This window comes from Vigna radiata, chromosome 11 (genome assembly GCF_000741045.1).
Source record: "Vigna radiata var. radiata cultivar VC1973A chromosome 11, Vradiata_ver6, whole genome shotgun sequence".
Taxonomy (NCBI): domain Eukaryota; kingdom Viridiplantae; phylum Streptophyta; class Magnoliopsida; order Fabales; family Fabaceae; genus Vigna; species Vigna radiata.
Genome location: NC_028361.1, coordinates 7,491,187 through 7,515,719, shown reverse-complemented (window position 1 = coordinate 7,515,719; position 24,533 = coordinate 7,491,187). Strand labels below are relative to the sequence as shown.

At 36.8% G+C, this 24,533-nt stretch overlaps 1 protein-coding gene across 11 annotated transcripts; it reads left to right on the top strand.

Moving 5' to 3' along the window:
- Window positions 1–303: 303 nt before the first annotated feature.
- Window positions 304–24,431, top strand: LOC106777236 (MORC family CW-type zinc finger protein 2B). 11 transcript variants are annotated; one of them, XM_022775684.1, is made up of 17 exons: window positions 304–427; window positions 692–747; window positions 861–1,042; window positions 2,930–3,006; window positions 3,143–3,296; window positions 4,903–5,041; window positions 5,355–5,589; window positions 19,432–19,615; window positions 19,973–20,074; window positions 20,206–20,532; window positions 20,608–20,691; window positions 20,775–20,933; window positions 21,087–21,170; window positions 21,990–22,127; window positions 22,478–22,590; window positions 22,712–22,872; window positions 24,023–24,431. In XM_022775684.1, exons 4-17 carry the CDS (start codon window positions 2,930–2,932, stop codon window positions 24,097–24,099), a joined length of 2,034 nt encoding a protein of 677 aa, XP_022631405.1. In that variant the 5' UTR covers window positions 304–427; window positions 692–747; window positions 861–1,042; the 3' UTR covers window positions 24,100–24,431. The 11 variants fall into 11 exon arrangements, with proteins under 11 accessions (XP_022631405.1, XP_022631403.1, XP_022631402.1 ...); XM_022775682.1 differs by having other exon boundaries at window positions 692–770; XM_022775681.1 differs by having other exon boundaries at window positions 304–770.
- Window positions 24,432–24,533: the final 102 nt, after the last annotated feature.

The window sequence follows — 24,533 nt, the reverse complement described above, 5'->3', positions numbered from 1 at the left end:
ATATTTTTTTGAAATATAATAAACAATAATAAATCATTTGTAAATACCCAATTTTATTCAAATAATAAAAAAATGACAAATGAAAAATAACTTGATTTAAAGAGAAATACAAAACATAAAAAATATTTGTATTATTTAAAAAATATATAAATATATCTTTTATTCAATTTGATAAAATATAAAATTTTATATTATATCATACTAAATAATTAAAAAAATATCAAAATATTAAAAATATGAAATAATAATAAAAAAATAGAAATATATTCAGATTCTTTTGATGTTTGCCCTTTCTTCCGCCTTTTTTTTTTCATTCTTTCCTCAACCATGCAAAGAAAAGAAGTAGAAAACGTAAAGCACACCCTAATGCACTCCAGATTGCAGTGCTGACCGAGTGGGCAGTATAGGCAAAAAAAATCAGAGAGAGGTAACAGGCAGGGGGCACAAATCACGCTTTCTCTTCCTCCACACGCTACACTAATCTTCGTCTTCCTCCTTCTTCATTTTCGGCAGACACCACAGAACACACCAAATCAATCTTCCCCTATTCTGTCCTTCTCATTCTTTCCCACTGCATCCTCTCTCTCCATTTCAAACTTAAATTTTATGATTTATTTGTAATTAGGTTTAAGTATTTATTTTTTAGTTTTGTGTGTTACTGATTTTTTGTTTTCTGTTGTCATAATTTCAGTTTTATTGTGATAAATTCGGTTTCTATTTGCCAGTCAGTATTCTGTGCTCTATCCGGTCAGTATTCTGTGCTCTATCCGGTCAGTATTTAGTTATATTCAAGTACTAGTTAGTTATTATTCGATGCTATGTACTCGGTGGTTAATATTTTGTTAGTATTTTTTGTACAGGCTTTCACGGTTATTTAATAGCCTTTTCACGTTCAATTAAAGTAACGAGTTTAACAGTGTAAACATCACCGTGTGTCGTCTTCTGTTTTACATTCACTCCCTCGCGCCCGGCGCCCCGCGCCGCCGGGAGGAGAAAAGAAACCCTCCGCCTCTGTAATCGAAGGTTTCTCTTCATTCCGCAGGTATCGCTATCCATAGCATAATAAAAGTGTATTAAATATCTGTTTTCATGTTTCTTTGTTATTGTGATCAATGACGAGCGTGAATCATCCCATCTTATGCTCATGCACACTTCATCCAATTATTTTTCCCTTTTATGGATTATTTTATTGCTTTTATCATCATGCTGATTTCATATAACCTGTAGTTTAGTTCTAGCTCAATATCCTATTATTGAAACATCTTTTTTAAAAAATGTTAAACAATATTATCAAAAGTTTATTTTATTTTTGTTTTGCTTTTTTACAATCATAATAATTATGAGAATTTATTATTATCATTTTGAGTGTCGGATTCCCTTGATAATTCAAATTTTCAATTTCATTTATATGACATTTTAAGAAGAATTGATTATCATGTTATTACTTAATAATTGAAATTTTTGTAATAATTTTGAAGATTGATAATTATTTTGTCGAATCTCGGACTGATAATTATACTTAAAAAATAATTAATTATTTCTCCTTTTAGTGTAAGATATGGAATTTATATATAACAAGACGAAAATGATAATTAGAAAAAAATAAGGAAAGTTTAATTCTTTAAGACTCGAATGTAAAGGAAAATAGTAATTTGGACAATCTCTTCTGAAGTTTCTTTGTGCCTCCATTCACACGTGAACACCACCAGGACCATCTCTGGCGTTCTGCGCCACCTCTGCCTGGCTAAGAGCTTCGCCGGAGATGCTGGTCGCAACCGAAACCCTAGCTACCGTCATTCGCCTCGCCGTGTTCGTCCACGCGAGACGAAAACCGAGTTTAGCAAACCATTTATCTTTTATGTTTTTATATACATATATTCTCTTATTAAACGACTTCTCTTTATTTTAAATTCTAAAATTGTTATGATCTTTGTTTTTACAATTAGTGATTAAAAAGTTAAAAAATAATCCATGACCTTATCATTATATCTCTTAAAATAAAATTTTAGAATAATTAATTTTCACTTATATTTAATAATATTTAATAATTTTTTAATTAAATAACGACTAAAATATTTATTTTATTTTATTTATTTACTTTTTTGATTGTTATAACTTTTTAGAATCTTAGATTTATTATATAAATCTTAGTAATAATGAGTATGGAGGAAAAAAAAAATAAAAAATTATGAAAAGATTATAATCAATGTATCGCATCTCGGATTGAAAAGCACATAAAAATAATACAAACAAAATAAATGCTTAAACGTTAAAAGTAGAAATTTTGAATTTTTTTTTGAAGAATTTTACTATTTATGCGTATCCATTTGACTAAAAATGAAAAAGATTCTTTATTTATTTATTTTTTATTCTGTTTTAACTAAACAATAATGCCGCTTTATAATTTAACTTATGGCGTGTCGCTTCATTCGCCCACTCCACTCTCAGTGTAACTCCCAATTAACTGCTGGTCTCTCCGGCATTCTCCGATTCCAGTATTTTCTACCTCGCCAGCACGTTGCTTTATCTTTTGGTTTTGCAGTCGCTGCTGTGTAAGTTGTTTCAGATTTTTGTCTGCCTGATTTCATTTTTTTAGAGCTCGTGTTGTGTGTTGCATATTTTCTTTTGAGTTCATGCATTTTGTGTGTATTTGTGTTTTGTATTTTGAAAGTTGAACGGTGTGCATGTGAGTTTGAGGGTTTCATGACCTAACCTAAGATGATTGCAGTGGTTGTCCCCACTGTGTGATAGGGAAATTTGTCTTGCACAGAGAGGTGCATTTGTTTATTGGTATTTTCGGTGTTAAAAAAGGACCTGTTATAATCCTAGGCTTTTGATATTTTGGTTTTTTTTAAAAGCATATTTTGCAGTATGGCTTTTTTTATTGTTGCTATTGTTAATTTATTTTATTTTATTGACATTTATGCAGATGGTCATGTTCCTTGTTCTGAAGAAAGATAAAAAAATGATATGCACCACAAGGTGCCTAGACCCGCCGATCGAATTGTATGGATTTTATTCTTCTTAAGTTGTATTCTGTTTATTAATTTTAAAAATACTTTGGAAAATTTTTTGCTAGCTGTTACTTTGATAAGGTAAATGAAGTTTATGGTGTGATAGTTAGACCTAAAAATATTTGCAGGCCACAGGAATTGAGCTTAACTTGTGAAATTTCCAAAAATAAGATACATAGTCTTTCTGAATTTCCCCAATTTTCACTAACTCCGGTCCCAAATAATTTACGCGAGAAGTCTGAGTGGGGGAACTTTTTGAATTACCTATGTAAAAAAGACAAGGTATGATGCTCTCTATTTTTTCTTTGCCAAAATCTTTCTATTTTATCTAAACTTGTTTTTATTAACGCTCTAGCATATTTATGTTTATGATGGATTTGTGTAATTGTATTGGTTGTTCACTTGTTTTGATACTAAGGATATGTTTGGGCCAATCTATTTTTTACTTTTTCTCCTTCAAAATGGAAGGTGGGTCAAGCATTTTTGATATAAGTTCTTAAAAATATAAGAAGTTTATTTAACGAGAAAACAGCTAAAAGATATGGAGCTTTTTAAAACTCATAATGAGAAATTTAGTTCTAGCTTAAGCAAAACTTTTGACACTGAACTATCTCTCTAAATCCTAGTAGATGACATTTTATATTTGTATCTTTTGGTAAACAACAATACTTTATGACACTTTAAATATTATATTAGTCACAAATTTATTTGGTTTAATCCAACAATAAAATTATATTTCTGCACCTTTGTTGGAAAACTGAAGGGGGGAAAACAACAAGGGGATATTCAGTAGTGGGCCACAAGTCAACTAAATAAGAGACTGTGACATCACACTCAATTCAAAACCTTAGGACAATTGGTTTGTAGGTCTTTCTCACTTGTACATTGCCCAACTTGTCTATTTCTATGCGATGTGAGAATTCAACTCATACATGAACTCACAAATCCCTCCTTCAAGTGTGAGTTCCATCCAAAGGAAGCTCTTGCTTGTCCATGAGTATTTAATGGTGACTCTTATTTGCATTGTTGTTCACCTCAACAACACCCTGGTTGGATTAGTTGCCAAGATGATATAAGGGATTATCTGCACACTAGGATCCACAATTGACACCATCATATTTGTTATGTTGATCACCATGAACTATTTACTTTGATACCACTTGTTAGAACACACACTAAACATATTCACAAAAGCAAAAACGAAGAATGGGAAGAGAACAAGAGATAGGGGTTCTGAATGTGATATTTATATCTCACAGACATATGTGTATCACAATACATCATTACTATTTATAGTACCATTAGGAGCAATTAGTTGACAGCCCACTAACTACCTTACTAACATACAAAGCCAAGGGAATTATCTACAACACTCTACCTTAATTTAAATTAGCAATAGACTGCATTCTTATCATCTTCCTAATAAGCTTGAATTTGTCAACCTTAGGAGGCTTTGTTAACTCAACTTCCCTTTACTAACTTGATCCCTTACGAAATGCTCCTTTCTATGCTAAGGTATGGGGTAAGGTCATCGAAAAGTCTTACCCTTGCATATGAAAAGAGATTGTTTCAAGATTGGAAGCCATGACCATCCAGTCACTTAGCCACAACTATATTGTTGTGCCAGACTTAACATATTAAAAGATATTTTAATTTTATATTATAAAGGAGTGTGGTTGATCTTTAGGTTTTCTTATTAATTTTATTTTCTTTCTTTGCAGTACCTTTTTATCTAAGTGATTAAGGCCCTGTACTAATTTTCCTGTAACATTTATGACATATCCAGTATCAATGAATTGAGAAAAAAAATAATATTTTCTGTCATTATTTAGCTATGTTATTTTGAGCAGTTAAATTAAAAATCACAAACATGCAATTTTTTTTGCAGGTTGCTCTTATAACCTTTAAGCAGTACCAGTTTTACATTCTACCTCCTGCATTAGTTTCAACATCAAGCCCAGTCAATGTTGCATATAATATAGATAATACAGGTTCTGTAGATACTCGTCCAAGGGATAGTGAATCAGGTGTTCCTTCTTTGGAGGACTGTTTTTTTGTTCTCAGCAGTCAATGCTTAATTGTACCAAAACATTGCATCCAATTGTTATGCGATGTGTATACACAAAATAACACTAATGAATAGAAATAACTGATGCACCCATTATTTAGGTTTAGGACATTAAGTGTCGCCTATCTTTTGCCTTTAAATAGATAAACATATTTGTATCTATGGGGTTATCTAACTTGGAATTTGGAATTGTTTTACACATAGGAACGAAGACAATGGAATTTTTTTTAGTTACTACCTCTTGTGACACGGTTGAACATAACTTGTAGTAGATGTTTCCTTAGCAGGTTCACAGTTAGAGGAATGCGGTGGACCAAATACAGCTGAAGGTCTTAAGTTTTCTCGAGCTGAAGAAACTTGCAACGAATATCAGTCTCGAGTCCCTCTAAAAAATTTCATACGGGCAGACCCAAGTTACCTTAAAACTCTTGGCCAGGCTCATTCTGGATGGATTTTTGGTGCAATTGCTGAGCTTGTTGATAATTCCAAGGATGCCAAAGCAACTAAGTAGGTTTTATGTTTTCTTTTGAGCTGTTATATCATGCGTTACTTGCCAGTAAACATACTATTTGAGAACTTTAATTTACTCTATTTTCCCTTGTTTATTTAATTTCTTCAAATAGATATAATTACTTGAATGTGAATAGGCAATATAGGAATTCAAGATTCTATTGCTGCTTTTGGTTTGATGTGTGAGGTGCTAAGAAAGACTAATGCTTTTCTGAATTTTCAAACGGTTAAACACTAGAAAATCATCTTATCTAAGCTTATTTGGTGTTTGGCCTGGGGTTCGTCTTTTTTTTCTTTCTTTTTCCTTGGGTGAAGTTATTAGTTCCAAAAACATATACTACAAGTAATCAAGACTGTGGATTCGGCAATTCTTTATTTCTCACCCTTTTGAAGAACATATCGAGTGCTTGCTTCAAATGTTTTGGTAAAAGGTAAATACCATATATATAGTGACTTCTGTTTATCTACGTTTCTTAACTTTCTGTAGAAAGTAAAAAGGTGTAGACGTCAGCTAACCCTTTTTGTTTGTTTTTACTTTGACTCATTTGGAATGGAGGATTGGGGAAGTGAATATGTTGATGCTCGAGATTTATAAAAAAACATAAGCTGAGTTATTTATCCTCCTTGTTAGAATAGGTCTTAAATAGTTTTTATTTGAAAAACTGATATGGGTTGTACCTATGAGTTGTACCTATCTCTATACCTAGAAATCTAGTCTGGCTTTTTGTTTTTACTGTTCCCTTTACTCATTGTGTTAGAAAAACTATCAATATAAATATGAGAACACAGGAGATGTGATTCAAGCTCTCTAAAATATTTTGTCCTTTTCATCTAACTTATGTTGGTAATGGAGGAGGTCGATGATAGGACTTTGAGAGTTTATGAAAGAAGGAAAAGGAATTAAAAGAAATAAGTCATAAGATGTTAGGGGGTTTATGGGGGCTGTTAGGAGGTTGGTTGGTATATGTTTCTGGTAGGGGTTAGATTTATAAGGTGGAGGGGGTGTCTAGGGACATACATGTTGTTTTTGTTGTACCTTAGAGACAGGACCATTGCATCTTGTGTAAAGGGAGAGGGCTTATTGTTTGGGCTGTTTTCCTCGTATTCTTTGTCATCAAGAATAATAATTTAGAGCGTTAAAGTGTTTCTCTGTTATAGAGAGTGTGTTTGGTGTTTTCTAGATTTCTTGTTCCACGAAATCTATTAGTTGATCTTGCTTTTCTAGTTAGAGTCTTGTCCAGTGAAGGCTTCGTCGTTGTCTACTATTAGTAGTCATTGCCCGTTGTCACAATTTTCTTTGGTAACCATCGAATTTGGAGTATCTCTCCAAGCAATGGTCAATCGCACTAGTCCCAAAGGTTGGATTTGCTCCATGCTTTGCTAAGTGCACTTTCTCTGTTAGCCGTTGCTAGGCGTGTGATGTCAACGTGCTGCCTTATCTCACAAAAGTTACATCATGTGCCTCCACAAGTCTCACCAAACCTCCACATTCTTGTTTTGACCTTTGGTTCTCCACTATTAATTTGGTTGTAGGTCAGATATGTGATTCTCTATTGTTTCTTATTGGCGGTTTCTTTTCTGCTGGTCTCTTTAGACAAAAAATTCTTTTGGGCTTGGTGTCTCCTCTAAAACTCTTACCATTATGAAAACTTGAATGGCTGAAGTTATCTCTCTTGGTCTGTCTCAATTAAGCTTTGGTTCCTTGGTGAAGATTTCCATGATCATCTTGAACAAGGTAGGAGCAATGTATTGTCTAATCAAGTTGAATAGTCGAAGAAAGCTTATTTTTAGCTTTGTGCTTTATTGTTACAATCTATTGAACCCAAACCATTAGATACTCTTAGATTGTTAAGAACATGCAACTTATTCTGGAAAAATAGCTCGTCATATTTTTTGCACATGATATTTAATGCTTTTATGACTTTGCCAATGGGCTTGCATCTCTCAAACAAACAAATCATAACATGAGATCTTTCATGAATGAAATTCAATCTGCTATTTGAAAATTAAAGATGTTCTTGGAGGTTGAGTCAATAAACAAGATTAAGAGAAAGTAGCACAAACTTTTATAGTTGTGCCATGCAATGAAATTTATGCAATAAAATTTGGAACATGTTAGAGATAAACTATTTAGTGATCACAAATTCTTATCTATGAAAAACTTGAGACCACGACTCTTTCGGGTTCCAACTCTTCAAAACAAGAATGTTCAGTAAATTGTGAAATCTTTTATCGTGGTTTCTACATGTAGAAGAGGAGAATGCAGTATTGGAGAAGGGATATCCTCAATGCATGTACTTTATGAGAATGAGTCATATCCAAGAGAATTACTTCTCTTTGCATGACTCTCTTGATAAGACACCCGAAATCTTTAAAGTTGAAACTATGGAGCCCGAATACAAGAACATTTGTGATTGAAATCTAATAGGTTGGAACAATTATCTATATCCCAACTTGTTAATCACAATCTCTGGAAAGTCAAAGTCCATGAACATTTGACTTAGGCGCTTCTGATCATATTTCAGCCAATGGCTCTAAAGTTTCCTCTGAAAGGGTTGGTCAAGTTTCCTTGTTTCCTTAAATATAAAATTTGTTCTTTTGGTTCCTGTTTGTCCTTTAAATCCTATTTCTTTAAGTCAATTGACAAAGTCTTTAATTGTTCACTATCTTTGATGTCAATTATTTTGTTACTATTGAATATAGTAAAACTAGGTATAAGATTAATCTCCTTTGTGTATAAAACAAACATAGGGTCATATATTTATAATCAAGTTACCACCAATAAAGACACAATACCCGGAGGTAGATCTTCCATCAAAAGGATATATTGCCTAATCAACATCTGAATAACAAACAACTTTTGTATGGTTATTGGAGCCATATAACAAACTTTTTCCAAGAGATCCTTTAATGTACTTTAATATATGGATGACTACATTCCAATGATTTGTACATGGGGAATCGAGTACTTCCCTTTTACACATTTGAGAATGTGAGTTACTGCATTTCAAGAATCAACTTGTGGATTTTGCATAACTTGGCTCACAACACCCATTGGATAAGAAAGATCAGGTCTTGTTATGGTAAGGTAGATGAGTTTTCCAACCAACTTTCTATGTCTCTTTGGGTCTCACAAAAGTTCACCTTGGTCTCATTAACTTTTCATTTCAGTCCATAGGACTATCAATGGGCTTGCAATTTGTTAGGCCTGTTTCCTCCAAAATATCAAGAGAAGAGTGGCCATAAAACACTTAATGATCCGCCTCACATAGTTTCAATCCAAAATTCTGCACAACCCAACTAGATTTACCAAACTAAGCTCGAGGTGATTGTTTACAAACTAACCCAAAACTCCCCCCTTAGCAACAAAGTGTGGAGGTTTCTCCATCTATATCTCCTCTTCTAGATCATCATGAAGAAAGACATTTTAAATGTCTAACTGATAAAGGGGCCATTGACGAATGACATCCATAGTAAGCAAAATACGAATATTACTGCTTTTAGCCACAGGAGAAAAAGTATCACAATAGTCGAGGCCATTAACTTGAGTATATCCCTTGGCTACTAAACAAGCTTTGAGACCATAAATTGCACTAGTAGGACCAATCTAATAGCATAGACCCAACCACAACCGCAAACTTCTTAGCAGCAGGAAGAGGGACAAGGTCCCAAGTGCCATTGTGTTCAAGTGCCTACATTTCATCAATCATGCCTTGTTGCTATCTAGGATGACTGTTAGGGGGGGAGATACTTTGAGTTTTGTTGACTGGTCTATGAACCAGATGAAGGAGGTTAAGCTCCTGTGTACATTGTATTCTTGAATTCTTGATGTGAATACAACTAGTTTTTACATTCAACTCTGTTCTGAGTTTTACTACTGTGCCAAGATACGATGGCAATACGACAAGACTTGCAGGAAGTCATGCGGATTTTGGGAGGAAGGGCGTGTGACTAGGAGGGGATATTTGACGGTAGCCAAGCGTTTGCAAAACGCCAATCGGAGGGCGAGATGGGAAGACAAGATCGGAGGAAGAGGCGGAGAGCGTGGCGAAAGTCATGGCGGGTGGCGAAAGCGGGTAGAATTGCCCCTTTTCGAGGGTTTGGATCCGCTAAATTGGGTCAATCGCGTGGAAAAAATTTTCAAAGTGCAGGGCGTCTTGGAGGAGGAGGAGAAAGTGCAATTAGCATACATTAGTATGGAAGGGAGTGCAGGATGTGATAGGGGATTAAATAGGGGATTAAAGGTATATGTAAGAAAGAATAAAAAAGGCGGGAAGTAAAGAAGTCAGTTAGGAGTTTGTTATAAGATATGAGAGTATAAATAAAGAGTTTGTTGAGAAGGGTGGGATTAGGAATTGTTTTGTATTGTTTACTGGATCTCAGTCCAGTGGGAGGGAAGGTGAGGCTTCCTTGATAGCTGTGGGAACATTGTTTTCTTCCATTTACTAAATACAATATGAGGTTATTCACTGTGTGAGTTTGTTTGGTGAGTCTTTACTCATTTTCTTGACTTCTTGACTAAAGAAGTCCATCAAGTTTGGTCCGACCTGCCGGATCCAAATCGGAGGAGTTGTGCGATGGAGAACAGGATGAATGCACTGGAGGAAAGGTGGGAAGGGAAGTTCGAATCCATGGAAGCCATGTTGGAAGAGATTCGAGCGGAGATGAGAGGAAGGGCTCGAGACGGGAATCGCGGCCATGGAAGACGAATGGTTAAACGCGAGAGAAGAAGGAACTAGGGGAGGAGTTCGGAGGACAGTCATTCGCTTAATGGAAGTCGTGAGACGGAAGAGGAGGAATCGGAGGATGAATCGGAGGAAGAAAGCGCTGATGTACAGAAGAGTTGGATGAAGAGAGTGGAACTCCCCACTTTCGAAGGGACCGATCCGACGGGATGGATCGCGAGAGCAGATAAGTTATCGAAATACAGAGTGTAACCGAAAAGGAGAAGATGAAACTGGTGTACATCTGTATGGAAGGGGAAGCGAACTACTGGTTTCGCTTTTGGCGGAAGAAAGTTAAGAAACATACCTGGGCAACGTTAACGGAGGCGATGGTCAGGAGATTCAGAGGTAGACACCGAGGAACGATCTTCGAAAAATTNGCGGCGGTGAGACAACGGGAATTGGTGGCAGAATATGTTCGGGAGTTCGAAATCCTGGTGGCTTAGGCGGATGGCGTGACGGAGGAACAATTGCTGGGCTATTTCTTTGCGGGACTCCAAGAATTAAGGGATCTTGTCCGACCATACGATCCTCGCGATCTGTTAACCGCGATGGAAAGGGCACGAGACGTGGAGCAATCTGGGTTGGTATCGAGGGTGACCAGAGGAAGTGCGGTGAATAAAGGAGGACCAACGTGGGGGAAGTATACCGCCACTATGGGCACAATAGCTAGAACGGAGATCTATCGAGGGTCTTCAGAGGGGCGTGCGAACAGCAGCGGCGGTCTGGTTCCGAAGAAAGAAGCGACGACCAAAACTGCAGGTTCTAAAGTGGAAAGTACGTCAGGCGGTGGCGGACTGAATCGCGGATTGCGAATGTTGCCCTATCCGGAATACATTAAGAGGAGAGAGGAGGGTCGTTGTTTTCATTGTGAAGGACCTTACAGCCCTGGGCATCGTTGCGCAGAAAGGAGTTTTAAGGTGATGATCTTGGGGGCTGACGACGAAGAGGCGAAAGCGGTGGAGGCAGAAGAGGAGGCGGAACAGCGATGCATGGAGTTGTCAGTGTATTCCGCTGGGGGAATCCCGCAATCGAATACGATGAGGCTGTCGGGGTGGATTCGAGACCGGAGAGTAGTCGTCCTCATTGACAGCGGAGCAAGCCATAATTTCATCTCGACACTGTTGGCGGAGGAAATGGGTTTAGAGAAGGAGGAGACGACGCCTTACAGCGTTTGCTTGGGGGACAGCCAGAGAAAGGAAACGCAAGGCCGTTGCATGGCAGTTTCTTTGATACTGGACGGAGTAGAGATTAAAGAGAACTTTTATCTCTTCGAACTGGGGGGCGTCGACGTCGTGCTCGGAGTGGAGTGGCTGGCTATGTTGGGGGAAATTAGAATGGATTGGAAGCAGATGACAATGAAGTATGGCACGACAAAAGGAGAGGTAGTGATAAGGGGTGATAACCGATCATTGAAGAAGGTCGTCAATCCCGAGGCGTTGCAAAAGGAGACAGGGATTGAAACTCTAGCGGTGGTGTGGGGCCTGTATCAGTCTGAAACAGCAGGGGAAAAGAAAGGAGTAGAGGATTTAACCCCCATGCAGGAAGAAAATCTGGAGAAGATTTTGGGAGAGTATGAGAGGGTGTTTGAGATGCCGCAGGGGCTTCCTCCTGTCAGAGAAGTGGACCCCCAGATAGCTCTTAAAGAAGGGACTGAGCCAGTGAACGTGAGACCATACAGGTACCCTCACTTAATGAAAGCTGAAATAGAACAACATGTTCAGGAAATGTTGGGCCTGGGTATTATTCAGCCCAGTAATAGCCCATTTTCCAGTCCAGTAATTTTGGTAAAAAAAAATATGGTAGTTGGCGTTTTTGTGTAGATTACAGAGCTTTAAACAGAGTGACTATCCCCAATAAATATCCAATTCCTGTGATTGAAGAGCTTCTAGATGAATTATATGGTGCTGCTTATTTTTCTAAAGTGGATCTCAAATCTGGATACCACCAGATATACCCAAAACAGCCTTTAGGACTCATTTAGGACATTATGAAATTTTAGTAATGCCCTTTGGCCTCACAAATGCTCCAGCCACCTTTCAAGACATGATGAATTCATTGTTGAGACCGTTCTTAAGGAAGAGTGTGCTGGTATTTTTTGATGACATTTTGGTGTATAGTAAGTCATGGGGGGATCATGAGGAACATCTTAGACATGTGCTGAAAGTGCTAGAACAACACCAGCTGTTTGCCAACAAAAAAAAAATGTGAGTTTGGCAAGAGACATATTCGATATCTGGGGCACATGATATCCGAACAGGGGGTGGAAATGGATGGAGAAAAAATTTCTACAGTGACTGAATGGCCAGCACCCCGCTGTATTAAAGAATTAAGGGGGTTCTTGGGGCTCACGGGCTACTACAGGAGATTTGTCAGGAATTATGGGAAGATTGCTCGACCCCTTACGGATCTTTTGAAGAAGGGGAAGTTTGAGTGGACAAATGCAAGAGAGGAAGCCATGCAAGCTCTCAAAAAGGCAGTGACCACTGCTCCTGTTCTGGCTCTGCCAGACTTTTCACAGCCTTTCCAAGTTGAATGTGATGCTTCGGGAAAGGGGATAGGAGTTGTGTTGTCACAGAATAGGAGGCCTATTGCTTACTACAGCAAGGCATTGTCGGAGAGTTCATTGGGAAAGTCAGTGTATGAGAAGGAATTGATGGCGCTGGTATTAGCTATTCAACAGTGGCGTCCCTACTTGCTGGGAAAGAAATTTAGTGTCCATACAGATCAAAAGAGTTTGAAGTATTTACATGAGCAATGCAAAACGACTCAGAACCAACAAAATTGGCTGGTGAAACTCATGGGCTATGAGTTTGATATACATTACAGGATGGGGGCATCTAACAAAGTTGCGGATGGGTTATCCAGAAAGGGAGAAGAGGATGAAGGAGATAGAACGCTCTTAATGATCACCAGGCCTTATTGGCCTGACTACCAAGAAATAATAGATGAAGTGGAAAAAGACGCTGGGTTAAAGAAAATAATGGAAGAAGTGAAGGAAGACCCGAATTCACACCCGACTTATACGTTAGAGAACGGGAGACTCCATTATAAAGGAAGGTTGGTGCTTTCAGCAAAGTCAGAATGGATTCCGAAGATCNTTGCAGAATTTCATGATACAACGCTTGGGGGACACTCGGGTGTCTATAGAACTTATAGAAGAATTGGCCAAGCTTTTCACTGGATGGGCATGAAAAAAAGGGTGACCGACTATGTAGCCTCCTGTCTTATCTGCCAGCAACATAAATACATGGCGTCATCTCCGCAGGGGTTGTTGCAGCCATTGCCTATTCCCAAGGCCATTTGGGAAGAGATAAGCATGGACTTTGTGGTCAAGTTACCGAAATCTCAGGGTTTTGAATCAATAATGGTGGTAGTGGACAGACTGAGCAAGTATGGGCGTTTCATACCCATCAAACATCCTCATACAGCCAAGATAATTGCAGAGATTTTTGTAAAGGAGATAGTACGTTTGCATGGAATTCCTATATCGATTGTTAGTGATCGGGATCCCAGGTTTGTTAGTATATTCTGGACGGAGTTGTTCAAAATACAGGGTACCCAAGTAAAAATGAGTACCGCCTACCACCCAGAAACAGATGTGCAGACAGAGGTTTTGAATAGAGTGTTGGAGACCTACTTGAGGTGTTTCTGTTCGGAACAGCCAAAGGCTTGGAGCAATGTGTTGCCATGGGCTGAATACTAGTATAACACCAGTTATCAAGGGGCCTCGAAGTGTACCCCATTTGAAATGGTTTATGGAAGAAAACCCCCAGTAGTAACCAAGTTCATACCGGGAGAAACAGTGGTGGAAGCTGTGGCACAGGATTTACAGACGCGGGGTGAAGCCATCTCACAGCTACAATATCATTTGACCCGAGCCCAAGAGAGGATGGTTCAATATGCAAATAGGAAGAGAAGGGAGTCTAGCATAAAAGAAGGGGATTGGGTTTTTTTGAAAATACGACCTCATAGGCAAGTATCTATGCCGGTCAAGTTGCACCCCAAATTATCGGCCAGATATTATGGCCCTTTTCTGGTGGAAAAACAAGTGGGTCCAGTGGCTTTCAAACTACAGTTGCCTGCCACTACAAAGATACATCCGGTGTTCCATGTATCACAATTAAAGTTGGCTGTAGGGGAGCATAAGGTGGAAGGGGAGCTACCCGTAGGACTGCAGGCGGACGGTCCACTATATACACCCTTAAAAGTACTACAAAGAAGAGGAAGAAATCAACAAGGGGAGGAGATCACTCAGATATTGGTTCAGTGGCAAGATGGAGGGATAGAGGGCGCGACTTGGGAGGATGAAGCATTTATCAGACAGCAATTTCCTGCTTTCAACCTTGAGGACAAGGTTGTTGAAGAGGAGGGGGGTATTGATAGGGGATTAAATAGGGGATTAAAGGTATATGTAAGAAAGAATAAAAAAGGCAGGAAGTAAAGAAGTCAGTTAGGAGTTTGTTATAAGATATGAGAGTATAAATAAAGGGTTTGTTGAGAAGGGCGGGATTAGGAATTATTTTGTATTGTTTACTGGATCTCAGTCCAGTGGGGGGGGAAGGTGAGGCTTCCTTGATAGCTGTGGGAACATTGTTTTCTTCCATTTACTAAATACAATATGAGGTTATTCACTATGTGAGTTTGTTTGGTTAGTCTTTTCTCATTTTCTCGACTTCTTGACTAAAGAAGTCCATCAGGATGTGTGCAGGATACTGGATCAGGATCTGGAGAATGAAGGCCAGGAACCAATCTTGGGAAGGGTTGAAGGATGTGTTGGTAATGAGGTTTGGGGATCGAAACAGAGGGTCAGTCTTGGTGAGATTATCGGCGACTAAACAAATGGAACGGTGGATGAGTTTGTCCCAGATTTTGAGGGTCTGGCGGGGCAAAAGAAGAGGTTGCCGGAGGAATAGCTAATGGAGTATTTCCTCGCGGGCTTGAAGGAGGATATACGAAATCAGGTTCGAATACAAGATCCCTAAGCACTGGTGGTCGTCATGCGATTCGTTAGGGAAATGGAGGAAGCAAGGGAAATAAAGATGGGGGTTGGAGCGTAAATAAAAACCCATCAGCGCGGGGGCAGAGTGTAGGCCGAGGTGGTGTGGTGGCGATGGTCGAATCAAATCGAAGCAGTGAAGAAACGACACAAAATAGGTGTGCAGAAATGGTGGATGCTAGGAAGAAGATGGCAAAACTGGACGTTGAGCGGAGTGTGGAAGAGAGGAACTTGTTCTATGTGGGATACAAAAATGTGGTGGGGTAACAGAGAGTTTCATGGAGCAGAAAGAGGAGTCAAAAGGGAATGAGTTGAATGTTAAGCGCATAAGGGATTATAGGCACAAGGTCGAGAGGGAGCTCTCTAATACTTACAATGCTATTAGGATAATTTTAGATGAGCATCTTATCCCATCCACAAATATCGCAGGGTCCACGATGTTTTATTATAAGATGAAATGAGACTACTACAGGTACTTGGCAGAATTCAAAGCTGGTAATAAAAATATGGAGGTAACAGAGCAGTCACTTAAAGCAAATCACACAACTGCAACCACTATTGAGAGGGAATTACAACATACACATTCTATTCATTTGGGAGATTACTATGATATAGTAGGGAGATCAAGTGACAACTATTTGTTTTTTGATGATGAAGTAACGTGCCAAGAGCACCCAGATACTGTTGAGGGAGCGATGATGAATGGATTATGAGAGTCTTTTCGCATAATTTACACATTGAGCACGGGAAATGATTATATTGCACCGGTGGAGGATTTGAGGTGTAGAAGGCTGGAAGTTAATATAATCCAGGAAGAATGGAAGACATTAGAAGAGGATTTGCCACCACCCAAGCCTCCAAAATTGGAGGGTGCCACCTAAGAAGAGGAGCATTACATCCAATAACAATTTCCTGACTTCAACCTTGGGGACAAGGTTGATTCTCAAGGGGGGGAGAAATGTTAGGGCTTGGAGAGTGTATGAAAGGAGACGGGTAAGGCAGAATAATAACTAACTGTTTAACAGTTAGTTGAGAGCGGGAACAGGGTTTATATAAGAACCCTTTTGTTTGTTTCAGAAGGGGGGGAGATACTTTGAGTTTTGTTGACTGGTCTATGAACCAGGTGAAGGAGGTTAAGCTCCTGTGTACATTGTATTCTTGAATTCTTGATGTGAATACAACTAGTTTTTACATTCAATTTTGTTCTGAGTTTTATTATTGTGCATGTGAGAGAAAGAGCTAGTTAGGATTCTTACCCAGGTTCCTAACAATGACCAAGTGCCTCGTGAATATTATTAGGAACCTTAATGGAAGATAAGGAGGAGACAAGCGATGATAACTCAAAATTATAAACCGGATATGGATTACTAGTAAATCGAATACATTTTCGAAGGATAATAGGCGTAGTATGATCTAAGTCAAGAGAAGATGAGGAGGATGAAGGATCCATGGTTTGGGGATTTGGTGGAGGAGGATCTGAGTCTCAAGGATCCTTAGTGTTCTGAGTTTGAGATTGTGTCCGACGCTGATATGTGAGAAGAGGTGGCGTAACAATGTCATTTTTATTTTGAGTTTGAGGTAAGCATTTATACCCTTTCTGAAGGCGAGAGTATCCCAAAAAGACATTTAGTAGCTTTTGCAGAAAGTTTATCAAGACCGGGAAAAAGCATTATGAGCAAAACAAGTACACCCAAATGCACATGGAGATACATGGTATAAAGGGTCATTTGGAAAAATGACAAAGTGACAAACTTTATTCTCAAGAGAGGAAGAAGGCATTCTATTGATCACAAAACAGGTAGTGAGGATTGCATCACCCCAATGATGAACAAGAACATTAGTATTCAACATCAGGGAGCGTGCAGTTTCAATAAGATGTCTATTCTTTCTCTTTGCAATGCCATTTTGTTGTGGAGTATGGGGACATGTTCATTGGTGTAAAATTCCTTGGGAAGATAAGAATGAAGAAAACGTTGCAAAAAAAATATTCCTTAGCGTTATCCCTTATGAAGATTTTAATTGTCTTCCCAAATTGGTTCTTAATGTCATTAAAAATAGATATAATATGGACAAAAGTTCAGATCTTTCTTTCATTAAATAAACTTAAGTACATCAAGAGAATTCATCAAGGAAGGTTATAGAATAATCCTAACTGACAAGACTCACAATCTAAGACTTGAATGTGTTTGTGATTCGGAACCATCATCTTAAACTTGGACAAACTTGGGTGGCCCAAACGATCATGCAAAAGTTTTGGGGATGAAGTTGCAAAACAAGAAAATGAGGAGCTAGGTTTTAGGAAATAAAGTCATTGTGACTCATGTCCTTCTCCAATTAGACGACTCATACTATATGTTCTTGTATAATAAAGGAATTAGTAATAAATGTTACAGAACAATTTAAGGAACGAGTCAATTGGTTAAAAGAGATTAAATTGTAAGGACAATGGGAAACATACAAAACAGAATTTAAATTTAGTGAAGAAGATAAGGAACACGTGCTCGAGTCTGGTCGGAGAAAAGTGGCACTTGATGGCACATGTGGAGGCGGTTGAGGCGGCAACCACCAGAGGTGAGTCGCACTTCTCGAGGCAAACCTAACCTTGATTTTGTTGGAGAAGAAGTGACAATGGAGAAAAAAAGGATAGCAACGCCACTGACAGCCAGTGAAAACACAATGGTCTGGCTCTGGATACCAACTTGAAGAGCTTAGAATAGCTAAAAATTGTTTTATTTCATTTGAACCACTAATACAACTTACTACTGCATATATAGAGTACAATAGTGCAGAATACAAAAGTTCAGGAAACCCCTAAAACTTAAAAGTTGATTTTCCCTACATAAATATTAATAATAATAAAGAACATTACATTTCAACAAGACTCAAGTCATGTCTCATATTTTCTTTTTAGATATTTTGTTACTTTCATTGATATGCATTCCATATCTACTTGGATTTATCTAATGAAACATGTTTCGAACTGTTGTTTATCTTTATATCCTTTTATAATGAAACAAAAACTCAACATGACCAAGTAATTAAAATTTAAGAAGTAATAATGCGAAAGAGTACTTGTCTAATTTTTCTATTGTTTTAAGTTCACATGACATTTACACCTGTTTACTTATCCTTACACACCTCAACAAAACAGTATAGTAGAAAGAAAAGTAGACACTCGGTTGAATTTTTTCATACCTTGTTGCTTGGTGCCAATGTACTGATTCATCATTAGAGCAATGTTGCCTTAACTACTTTTTTTCTTATTAACAGAATGTCATTGTTTCTCAACAGTAAGGTTCATTATTTCATTCTATCTCCATGTTATCATTTGTATCCTAAGATACCTCAAAAAGGTTCCAGGATGCCAATGTCATCTCTTACTAGTGCACTTCTGTCAAGAACTAAACATTTGTGAGATTCAACAAATGAAGTTGTATTGTGACATATCCTACTATTACTAGACTTGATTTGTCTGATGCAGTTTGTTGTTAGTTAGTTCATGTAGATTCCTTGTATTAATCATTGGTATGTTATCATTTGTATTCTAAGATACCTCAAAAAGGTTCTAGGGGGCCAAAGTCATCTCTTGTGGACTTGTATGGTAAAACAGTTCTATCAACAACTAAATGTTTGTGAGATTCAACAAACGAAGATGTATTGTGATAATCAAATTGTTATCCATGTTACTTCCAATCTAGTATTCAAAGATATGACTGAATACATAAAAATTGACCATGTTATTTGGGTAAAGTTGATGTTGTTGATCAAGGAAATTTGTAATGAGTTTTTCAGATCCAATGATGATGAACTTGCATATGCATTAAAAAAAATCCTTGGGAGGATCTTGAGTTTAATTTATTTGTTTTAAACTTGGTAGATGCAATTTGTATACTCTAGCTTGAAGGAAAGTACTAGAATAGGTCTTAAATAGTTTTTATTGGAAAACTGTTCTGTGTTGTACCTATGTCTGCACCTAGGACTCTTGGTCAAGAAAAATATTAATATAGAATAGATATGAGAACGTATGAGAGGCGATTCAAGTTCACTTAATTATATTTTATTTATCTTAAGTCTCCTCAAATTGTACTTATTTTTTATTTATCTTTGATGGTACAGAATGGACATTTTTGTAGATATCATCCAGTTGAAGAAATCTCGGAAGGATGTTCCGATGCTGTGTCTTATTGATGATGGTCAAGGGATGAACCATGACGAGGTTATGAAAATGGTATCTTTTGGGCACAAGCAATCTGATAAAGTTGACACGGACCGCATTGGCAAATTTGGTGTTGGATTCAAAGTAGTTTTCTCTCTTATCTTTTTCCTCTCTGCCACCTATGAACTCTAACTTATAGCTGGTTCTTTACGACACAAGATTGGATAAATAGCTTCTTTCTTTAATGTTTGGGCTTAACTAGGTTAGCTAACGGTCTTTTAGGATGGGATTGGATAAATTGCTACTATCTTTTATATCTGGGGTTTATCTAGGTTAACTACTGGGTTTAAATTTGATGCATTCTATTGGATGGACTTTCATGCTTTCGGTTCCGTGCTAAATTGGAATAAAATATAAATTATAATGTCGTTTTCAAACTCAGTTATCTGTTCTTGCCTCAGTGAATTCTGAAGTGTTGTTCTTTTTGCCTTTCTTCCATAGACAGGAGCAATGAGGCTTGGGAGAGATGTTCTGGTTCTAACACAAACAACTACTTCCAGATCTCTAGCTTTTCTTTCACAATCATTGAATGAAGGCAAAGATGTAAGTTACAACATATTAAAAAAGTTGACCCTTTAAATATTCCCTATGTTGATTTGAATTAATTGACTGCTCCAGAAGTTAATTGAATTCTTTTAATTTTTATTCTGCTTAAATATTTTATTTGAGTGCAGAATATTGAAATTCCCATAGTCAGCTATTGCCGACAAGGACAACTTATGGAAGTTGACCTAAGTATGCAGTCTGAAGCTTTGGCAAAATACAATTTGAAAGCTATTAAGGATTTTTCACCATTTAACAAGTATCTTATTGGTGAAAAGGCAGCCTTGTTTGGTACCGGTACAGGAACACAAATATACATATGGAACTTGGATGAATGGGGATCAAAGTATTGTTTAGAATGGCATGATGGACTAAAAGGTGGGAGTTCTTTTCACCAAGGTGACATTCTTATCCAAAGCAAGAGGACTCGTTCTCGTCCAGGCCAGATTAGTCAAAAGGTTTGGCATCTCTTTCACTAAAGATATTGTTAGTTGAAAATATGTTGCTTTTGTAATATTTTGTATTGTCTGCAGGTACCATTGGATTACTCACTACGAGCTTATTTAGAAATTATATTTTTAGTTCCTCGAATGAAGATAAGTGTACAAAGAACGTTGATAATAGCATTATTGTGTTTCAATTTGTTTGTTAGGGAGAAGCCTTCCAAGTCTATTATTTAATTGTTTTTGTTTTTGATCAGGTTAAAAGTCGACCATTATCAAAATTCCTTACTCAAACTGTTGTTGAAACTGGTGACATCTTGAGAAGGCCAGTTGAATTAATTCTTGGATTTAGTCAATTAGAGTGGGAGCGGGCCAACTGTGGAATGTTTTTGTATTGGCATGGTCGCCTAATTGAGGTGAGGAGTTGGCTTGTTTGCTAATGTTGATTAATGGCCACTAAAATAGTCATGGAATACCCTAAAATATGGAGGTCTTGGATTCTCAGGTATTTTACGTATGCTTAACTTGAATACTTTTTGTAAAAGTCTAAATTTGTTTGTTTCTCTCAGGCTTACAAGAGAGTTGGTGGAATGACTCATAGTGCAGATGTTGGCCGGGGTGTAATTGGTGTTGTTGATGTGACCAATTTAATGGTATTTATTTTCCGTTTTCATTTTGTTAAGGAATGTCTTTTTTCTTATTGGTTTGCCCGTATTCCATAGTGTAACCTTGTTATCCTAATAAGTGTCTGCTTGCTTCTTGGTTTGATTCATTGAGGAGTTGGAAAAACACTCTTACAAACATTACTATTTAGTGGAATTCAATTTCTACTTGAATTTCACTTAATGAAAGTGCTTAGAAAGATATGTTTGAACTTTTTGTAATTCTCCATTTAATAATTTGACAAACATACTTTTGTGTTTGTTCAATCTGCCATATGATATTACTGAAAGCTTTACAATTTCTTGAGTTGCTGTTCAAAATGTTAGAGTTAGTCACTTCTGATCCTAACTTGAAAAGCTAATGGGGTGACCAATTTGGGGATGAAATGTTTTTGAGAATTCATGCTTTTGGGCTGGGCTATAGCTTTTATATGCACTAATATAATATTGCTAAAATACAATTATTCTTTTTGTTTCAACTGTGGATAAGGTGAGTTGCTTCACCACTTGTGGTTTCTACCGGAAAGCGTGACAAGCTAAATTTATGTGCTCGTTAACTTTAATAGTGTTGTGCATCTTTTCTTATGGATGATTAAAAAATTAGCTTGTCTTTTCACATTTTGAATGGTCCTTTGATAATTAGGCAAGCCATGTTTTCCTACGGAACTTTTTCTGATGGTCTGTTTCCAAATTTTGATTAAACTTATGTCATTGCAATCAATTCTTCAACAAACTATTTATTTTCAGTAGAATTTTTCTCGCTCTTTGCAACACCTAAATTCTTGTACTTTTTTCTTTCTTTTTTCATAGGATGACGAGGATGGTCGGGTGTGGGTACACAATAACAAGCAGGGATTCCAAGACTCGGAACAATATGCATGTCTTGAGCAGTGGCTGAGTAGAAAAGTGGATGAATACTGGGACAACAATTTTGACGCCCTTGAGTTGGTAAAGGCACTTCTTTTAAATTCTACCAAAACTATGGTTCTTTTTTGAAGTTCTTGTTATTATTCTATCAAAATAAGCCATCATCTGAGGTTGTTTCATTTAATTGAATTTGGTACACATTCAATTTAAATTGTACAATGTCTGTTTTACACACGAGATGTGTCGTAAGAATGGCATTTACTTGTTTCTCTTTGTAAGACGTTGATTCCTGTATAGTTACGTGTGATTAAACAGGATATTAGATGAAGTAGATTTACACTTCTGTACTTACATGACAAAAATCAGAACTTTGACATACGTATCTTCATACCTGGGTTTTATACTAACTGTTACTTTTATTACTTATGCAGAACAAAGATAATTGTGTCTTCAAACCTGATCATGAGTGGGTTCAATGTGACAAGTGCAGAAAGTGGAGAATATTACCTACAGATTTTGATAGCAGAAAATTGCCTTTGGAATGGTATGTTAAGAGATATTTCATACAAAAATTCTGATGATACTTGTAAATTGGAGTGAAATAAAAAGAGTTTGTTTGCATTTGCTGTGTTATAATCATTTGTGATTTCTGCTTGCTATTTCAGGTTTTGTTTTATGAAGCCTTTCAAAGGTCAATGTTCAGATTCCGAACAGAAGATGGCGCCGGGCATAGTTAATGTTTCCACAAAGAGGTCGGGTTATGCTTGCTTGTTGAAGGATTCCAACGATAAAAAGCTGGAAGGTGATAGGAAAACCTCTGGCGCAGGTTAGTCCTAAAGAACTTTTTTTTTTTTTTGCTGCAATCAGGTGGAAAAATCACGAAGCATAAATATTTATCACTTTTTATCCGATCTTGATTTTAGTTTTACTGAAATCTGGTTCAAAACAGATATATTAACATACGATAATGATTTAACATATAAATTTGGAAATAATTGCTACAAAAGAAATCGGTATGTTTAGCGAAGTAACTCTAACAACATAGAAGGATAATTGTTACCAAATATGTATATCTGTTAATTTGTGTAAAATTTCAGATTAAGACGCATGCATAAATGAACTTATGTCAGTTATTATTTAATATACATGCTAGGAAAAAGGTTGTTATTGATTATTGTTTAGGATTTAGGATTTGGAGTTTGAGATTCAGAGTTCAGGACTCACGAGGGCTCAGGACTCAGTTATTCTTCAGGTTATATGCACGTAATACATATTTATTTAACTACATACTCCAGGTTATGTTGAGATATGATTCAACCTTTGATTCTTTTTGTTCATTGTTATATAACTTGTTAAGCGTGGTCCAAATTTGACCCCATCTTGTACTTAGGTCTGAATGTGACACATCCCATAAAAAGAATCTTCTTGTTAGGTTTAAAAGAACAAAATAGTTACACAATTATATACAAATCTATCAAATTTTTAAAAATTTAAAATATTGCATTACATGTAAGCAGCAAAACCCGATTTTATCTGCGACATTAAAGTGAACTATTATTATATATTGATAGCATATAAATTAAATTCGCTCAACACATGAAATGATACAATTTTAATAAAGATGATACATTATCTTATTGTTAAAATTAATTACCTCTATCGTTATTTTGTTAGACTCAATTCTGTGTTTCTAATCTTCAGCAGTTTAAGTGACCAATGATATTTATTTTGTTGCCTTGTTTGTGTTACATGTCAACAACTGATCTTCTATATATATTTTTTGTATAAAAATATATGTATTAGGCAATTTAAATTATGATCACAATATTACTGCATATTTAGTTAGTTTGTTACTTTTAGAACCTTTTTCCTGTAACCTTCAGTATCTTGACCAGGTATGCTGGTCTTATGTGTTACTTCAAAGGGTAACACTCGTATATTTTCGTTTCTGATTTCTGCAATACCCTCCACTGCAGATTATAAATCAATCAAATATGAGGATGCCAAAATTCCAGCATTAAAGCGGTTGAGAAAGGGGCTATGGAAACAGTAGGATTTTGTTTTGGGTGAATAGGAAAACAGTAGGATGTTAGAACTCCAACTAACCTTAGATTGGGATAAGCTCACAACACAATCTTCTTTCTTTTTTGTGGGGGCGAGGCTATGACAGCATTTGGGATTAGAATTCCCTCAGGTTTTTGATGGAGGGACATAGCCTCCATTCAGCCCAAGTTCAAGTTTTGACGACTGACATTTTCAGGAAACAGGGATTTCTGCTGAATGGGTAATGTAAATAACGTTACCAGCATGTAAATGATTCATGTAAATCTGTATCAAAAGAAAACATCAAGTTGGACCTATTTACCAGCAAATTGTTTTCGTAAATACTTCTAAGAGGAAACTAACAAGTTAATCATAAATTAATTTTTTAAACTTTTTTCATTTGAACTCTTTAATTTCTTAGTTTTAACTAGTTCATAAATTCTT

What these genes read in the sequence shown, in the direction of transcription:
- LOC106777236 (XM_022775680.1), top strand. Translation starts at nt 2,924, where the DNA reads ATGCAGATGGTCATGTTCCTTGTTCTGAAGAAAGATAAAAAAATGATA. An exon ending in AAGGATGCCAAAGCAACTAA is followed by an intron (nt 5,590 to 19,431) that starts GTAGGTTTTATG and finishes TTGATGGTACAG; the next exon opens with AATGGACATTTTTGTAGATA. An exon ending in TAAGTGTACAAAGAACGTTG is followed by an intron (nt 20,692 to 20,774) that starts ATAATAGCATTA and finishes GTTTTTGATCAG; the next exon opens with GTTAAAAGTCGACCATTATC.